Below are 5741 nucleotides of genomic sequence, written 5' to 3'. Positions count from 1 at the left end.
TTTTTTTTTTTTAGGATGGAGCAATACTTTATTTTTACACACTTTGATAAGGAGGTTTTCCATAAACAACCTTTCCAGTGAAGAACAGAGAACATGAAAATCGGCCTCCAGATAATCAGTAGCTGTGTCTGCTCAGTGCCAAGGCTCCCCCTTGCCCATGTGGTGAGGTGGAGGGGTGTACTTCCTTTCCTTCATCAGTTTTTCCCGTTGCCTCCAGATGGTATCCATACGTTTCATCGTTTTTTTCCAAAGTAAACACTCTACAAAATCATCATATTCTATCTTGCACTCCTTCTCTGCCTGGGTAGTATCGATTCCATGTGTACATTCCACCCATTCTTTTTCAAAAGCATGGCATCGAGCAGGAAACTTGTAGGGCTGTTCGGCACTTTGGATTGTCCACGACCGATCTAGGTTAATTCCGAACCTTTTCCGCACATCCAAGAAAGGCATGGCTGTAACTCTCCGACGCTCATGCCCTTGTCTCTTCTCTGGCCTCCGCTTCAGGACGACCCAATGATTTTCTTAATGGTGTGTGATAACTCATCTGCTGCCTCTTGCTTGGTCAGCAGAGGCTCTTTCTTCCGTTTGCTTGACATTTTTCAAGTCAGGCCTCTTCCTAAAATTATCAAGCTATCCTTTGCGGGCATTAAATTATCCAGTTTTAGATTCTTCTCCTTCCTTTTGCTTTAAGCTGTTACAGAATGACTTTACCTTTTTTTGAATAGTATTAGTCTATACGTATGCCTTTCTCATAGCAATTCTGCCCCCACATAAAAGCTAAATTTTCAGCACAAGATAAAAAGGTATTTTACAAAAAGGTCAGTTTTCACACCTGCTGACATAGTTGTAGCAATGGCTTCATGAACGTCCTTTTCTTTTTTCACAGTGGTCCTTATACTCAATTTATTTATCTTGAAATGGCAGGTAATAACAGCTGCAAATCTCAATCTATAGTACATATCAAGTATTTCAGCTTTTTCTGTAATGTCATTACTTTTCTCTGCTTCTTGGGAGCACTCCCAACAACATTAGTGGTACTTTGTATGGATCCCACAGTGTTCAACTCAGATTTTTTACTTCATAGGAGTCAGTGTCCTAATCTCTGCATTGTTCAAGAATCAATTTCATCTACAATTGTTTATTTCAGAATAGATGTACCTAGTATACCCCATCTTAGAAGGGCGCATGTTTTCTTGTATAATAACATTTCAGAGATACTCTAAGCATCTGTGTGTGTGTGTGTGTGAACACACACATAATTTTTTTTTAAATCACACATATACACTGAAAAGCATGCTATATACACCATCCGGCACCTTCCAAAAGACTTTTCCTAGAAAAGGGATACATAATCATTATTTTATTCAAGACAGTTCTACAGTGTCTAAGATCATTTTTGCTGATTACAGAATAACTGGAAAACACCAAAATATATGTAAAAACAGCTTCACTCATAAACCCAACCACTCAGATAACATTTATGTGTATTTCCTACCTTCTCTGCATAAAAGAAATACAGGGTACAGGTTAGATGGTATACAGATCAGATGGTATACTATAACTTCTTAGTAACACATAACACTAAATATTATGATTTCATAAGCAGATGACCTCAGAAATCTAGTTCAACCTGCTTCTAGTAGATGACTGTCCTACCTTAGAAATCTACACTGACCCAGTTCCCAAGAGGCAGGCAAGAATCCATGGACAAAAGTTAATCATACGGTCGTGTTCAGTGGCTCATACCTGTAATCCCAGCACTTTGGGAGGCCAAGGTGGGTGGATCACTTGAGGTCAGGAGTTCGAGACCAGCCTGGCCAACATGGTGAAACCCCATCTCTACTAAAAGTATAAAAAAAATCAGCCGGGCATGGTGGTAACCACCTGTAGTCCCAGGTATTCTAGAGGCTGAAGCACAATAATCGCTTGAACCCGGGAGGTGGAGGTTGCAGTGGGCTGAGACCGCATACTCCAGCCTGGGCAACAGAGTGAGACTACACCTCAAAAATAAAATAAAATAAAACAAAATAATAATCATATGAAGCTTACATTTCTTTCATACTAAACCTGTTTGTCTAGCTTGGAATACCTTACAGATGACAGAAAGCAAATAATAATTAGGTTTCCCTCTGTTAAGGATCCCATTTCTCCTTAACAGTTCAAACATCTCACCATCACAAAGCACAATTCTTAGTAAATATCAACTACTATTTAAGCTCAATAATATTTAAACCGAGAATCAACAAGAAAGCAATGCCACTACTAGGGAAGTGGCACTACTAGGGAACTTCAACATAGTCACAAATAATGGTTACGCTAGAGCAAAATGAAGTAACCAAATTCTTTGTGCATTCTTCTCTGTTGCTATCCTTGGGTATCAACTACCTTAAGATAAAGAGTTAAGAATGATTGCCGGTTCAAAACATCAGAGAAAACAGCATGCAGACGCTGTCAATGACAACTGTCTCATATTTCTTTCCATCAAAAGCAAATTTGGTATTAATTTTAATGGAAAAGTATCCTTTGCTACCTATTGCATCGCAACAATTTCCAAAATGAAGGATAACAAGTTTCTTTCGTGGGCAGAATCTTCTGATTTTAAAATGTCAATTGAATTTACCAACTTTAACCTTTGGGAATATTTCAGAGTTTTGTTTTTGTTTTTTTTTCTTTTCCTTTTTTTGTCATCAAGTCCCCTTAAGAATATTCTAGGGGATGTTGAGACGGGTACCACTTTGCTTTCTGATTTCTATCCAACAAATCTTTAAGGCTGTTTTATTCAACAATACTGAGGGAAAAGCTTCAACTGCAAGCTGAAGGGGTGGGGGAGGGGATGAAGGAACGCGCTGGAGGTATGCGGATTCCGCCTTAAATTGCGCTTGTGGACTGGATTTTGAACCCTCCGTCAGCAGACTTGACTGCCTCCGTACGGTCTCAATTGGAGACGACACACAGATTTCACTTCTGAAAAGCACTTAAGATGAAGGACTCGTTTTCAGAAATGCATAAGAAAAAGGTAGCTCAGATGAAGCCTCGGGAAAGGAGGCAATCAACCCCACCCCACCCGCCTGTGCTTCTGGGCCCGACGCTCAGCCGAGCTCTCCGAGGCCGCTCCTCTGCAAAGCTCGCTCTCCCCAGCGGCCCCCAGTCCCGCAGCTACGCGGCCGCCACACGGTGAAGCAGCACGGGCCCGGCGTAGGCAGCTTTGGAGAAAAGCCGCAGCCCAGGCTCCGCGCTGTGGCGTTACCTGTTAAGAAGCAGGGAGGCGGCGCTGAGGCAGAGCAGCAGGAAGCAGAACAGCGGGTATTGGCGGCAGATCTCGCGCCCCACGTCCAGCCGCAGCCGCTGCTTCAGTTTCTCCCCTACCGTCCGCACCCAGGGCACCATTTCCGTCCGCGAGGCCGAGGCTGTCCTACTGGCTGAGGCCGAGGTCAAGGCGACCCCCCATCCATACCCCGCGTCCCCGCCCAGTCAGCTCGGCGGCGTACACACACAGCTGACTACCGGCAGTTCGCCGCCGCAGGGTGCGAACGCGTCAGGCAGGGCCCAGCCCCACGCCCCCTGCCGCGCCTGCGCGGCCGCCGTACCCCGCCGACCAGGGGAACGGCCGTAAAACGTGATCGAGGTCGTCACCCAGCGCAAGGCTCCTAGCGTCCCGCAGCTCCGCCCTCCAGGCCGGAGTAGCGCGCAGTCTTCCGTGGAAACTCTGACTCCACTGGCTACCGGCCTTTTCTGGAAATAAGAGGGTAAGCTCCAGCATCCAGTAACTGCCTGTTTTGCGGAGGAGAGGGAAGAAGATTGTGGCGAGACCGGAAGAAACTACAGCCCCCCCGCCGTAGCCGCCGGGCACCGTCTGAGGGGCACCCGGAGCTCGTGGAGCCTGCTGGGAACTGTAGTATTCGTGACACGAACCCGCAGAGGGATGGAGCGAGTGGTCGCGTTTCCCCGACGCCACAACGCTCCGCGCCTCACCTTACTTTCAGCTCCCGGTGGGGGCAGGTCCGAGCTTTGCGTGACGCCTAAGGGAAAGGTGAAAGGGAGGACGCCTTTGAGTCCGTATTTTAAAAGGGGCGTATTATGGACTGTGAATGTGGCGAGTAAAACAGCCCTGGAATACATACAACCCACCAAGCCGCCACCCCACCAACAGAATCTTTTGCGTGCTCACAGGCAAGGTAAAGCCCAGTTCACGCCGGTTCCGGGAGCCCAACCAAAATCCAAGTGCTTGGACGAGGCAGGTTGGCAGATGAGGTGAAATCCCTCTTACAGAGAGTCTCATGGGGTTTTCCCTTTGCTAATTCATCGCATTTCTAAATTTTTATTTCTGTATTGTCCGCTACAGTGAGAGATGCAGAAAGACTATTACCGCTTAAATTTACTTAGGTGGTGCTGTAAGCACGTTCATTTAACCTCCATGCATTCACCCCATGGTGTAGGTACAGTACTGTAGTTTCAACCATTATACAGGTACGGAGACAGAGAAACTTAGGATCATACAACTCACAAAGCCGAGATATGAATAGGTTCTAAGGCCAGAGACTGCCCCTGTCGTCTCTCTTTCCTAGGATCTTAACCTTCAAAGTAGGGAAACAGTCAGAAATGTTTTTTAATGGTGTATGTGGTTTCATGAATATTTTCCCATATTATAAAAACATGTATCTTTAATGATGCATTATTTTCCTTTCTCAGAATGTACCACCCTTTGTTCCATTATTGCTAATCACTAAAGTTCATTTACATAATGACCATCCTTGATCATAAATCTATGCACATTTCTATTTCTTTAGGATGAACTTTAATACAACAACGGGGTCAAAGAGTAAGAACATAAGCATTCTTGATATAGTCAAACTGCTCTGTAGAATGGTGACACCAGTTCCACAGTGGTGTATAAAAGTAAACAATTGCATTGCTCCTCACGATTAGACATTATTGTCTTAACATCACAAATATACTTTTCCATTTGTGACTAAACCATTTCAAAGACCACAGTGTAACATTACTGGAAAGCTTTTTTAAAACTGTTTTTTAGGTACATATTAGGTAACTAAAACAGATTTTGGTACCTAATACTAATTTAGTAGAATACCTACTTTAGTAGAATCTGTTTATTCTAAAATATTCGAGATGTATGTTGAGTGGATCTACATGTATCAAGTGCCTATGGACTTGAGTGTGTTATGGTTTTGTAAATTAGTTTTTTAAAAACTCTAATTTCATGACAAATGATGTAAATTACCTTATTAACTTGTCTGATAAATTACCTTTTATTCTGTTTAAAACTTTTGCTTCCTTAAAGACTTATTTTGAAATTACTCTTCACCAAGAGCCAGTATATTTTAAAGACATAATGTCTTGAATTCTGTTCAAATCAGACATCATTACAACATCCAATTAAAAGACTTCTTTCCCATCTGATTTCTTAGAGGCAACTGGAATAAGTTAACTAGACAATAGACAATTTAAATTTCCAAATTGCTCCTCATGATTAAAAAAGGAAAAAAAAAAAATGTAGTACTTCTTCCATAAGGAAATTCTTTATGGCAGAGAATTTCCACACCTAAAGCAAGAAATGTAATTAAATTTCTGTTGCCACAGACCCCATCTGGGGAAATAAAATAACTTTTATTTCATTAAATGTTCTCTCTTTAGCCTATGGTCTAGAATCCACCTTTACATCCACAGAGCTAGAAATTTTTTCCCCAAGCTTATTAAGTTTTGAACTTTCAAGGGGTTAT

General features: G+C 42.9%; 2 protein-coding genes across 11 annotated transcripts in view; both read right to left on the bottom strand.

The window, feature by feature from the left end:
- On the bottom strand, positions 1 to 829 carry LOC116549636 (NADH dehydrogenase [ubiquinone] iron-sulfur protein 5-like). The gene has a single exon (XM_032275345.1). The coding sequence runs from the start codon at positions 451 to 453 to the stop codon at positions 133 to 135; it is 321 nt and encodes a 106-aa protein (XP_032131236.1). The 5' UTR covers positions 454 to 829; the 3' UTR covers positions 1 to 132.
- The window catches only part of SNX14 (sorting nexin 14), a 103019-nt gene extending 97278 nt beyond the window's left edge, over positions 1 to 5741 (bottom strand). For 4 of the 10 annotated variants that reach the window (XM_032275321.1, XM_032275332.1, XM_032275320.1 and 1 more), the window contains exon 1: positions 3251 to 3824. In XM_032275321.1, coding sequence (XP_032131212.1) covers positions 3251 to 3390 — 140 coding nt within the window. In that variant the 5' untranslated portion in view covers positions 3391 to 3824. Of the gene's footprint in view, positions 1 to 3250; positions 3825 to 5727 lie in introns of those variants that run through there. The other 6 variants (XM_032275325.1, XM_032275333.1, XM_032275335.1 and 3 more) reach the window with 3 other exon arrangements.

This window comes from Sapajus apella, unplaced genomic scaffold (assembly GCF_009761245.1).
Source record: "Sapajus apella isolate SASKATOON/1434 unplaced genomic scaffold, GSC_monkey_1.0 scaffold6, whole genome shotgun sequence".
NCBI lineage: Eukaryota > Metazoa > Chordata > Mammalia > Primates > Cebidae > Sapajus > Sapajus apella.
This window is presented reverse-complemented; position numbering and strand designations above follow the sequence as displayed.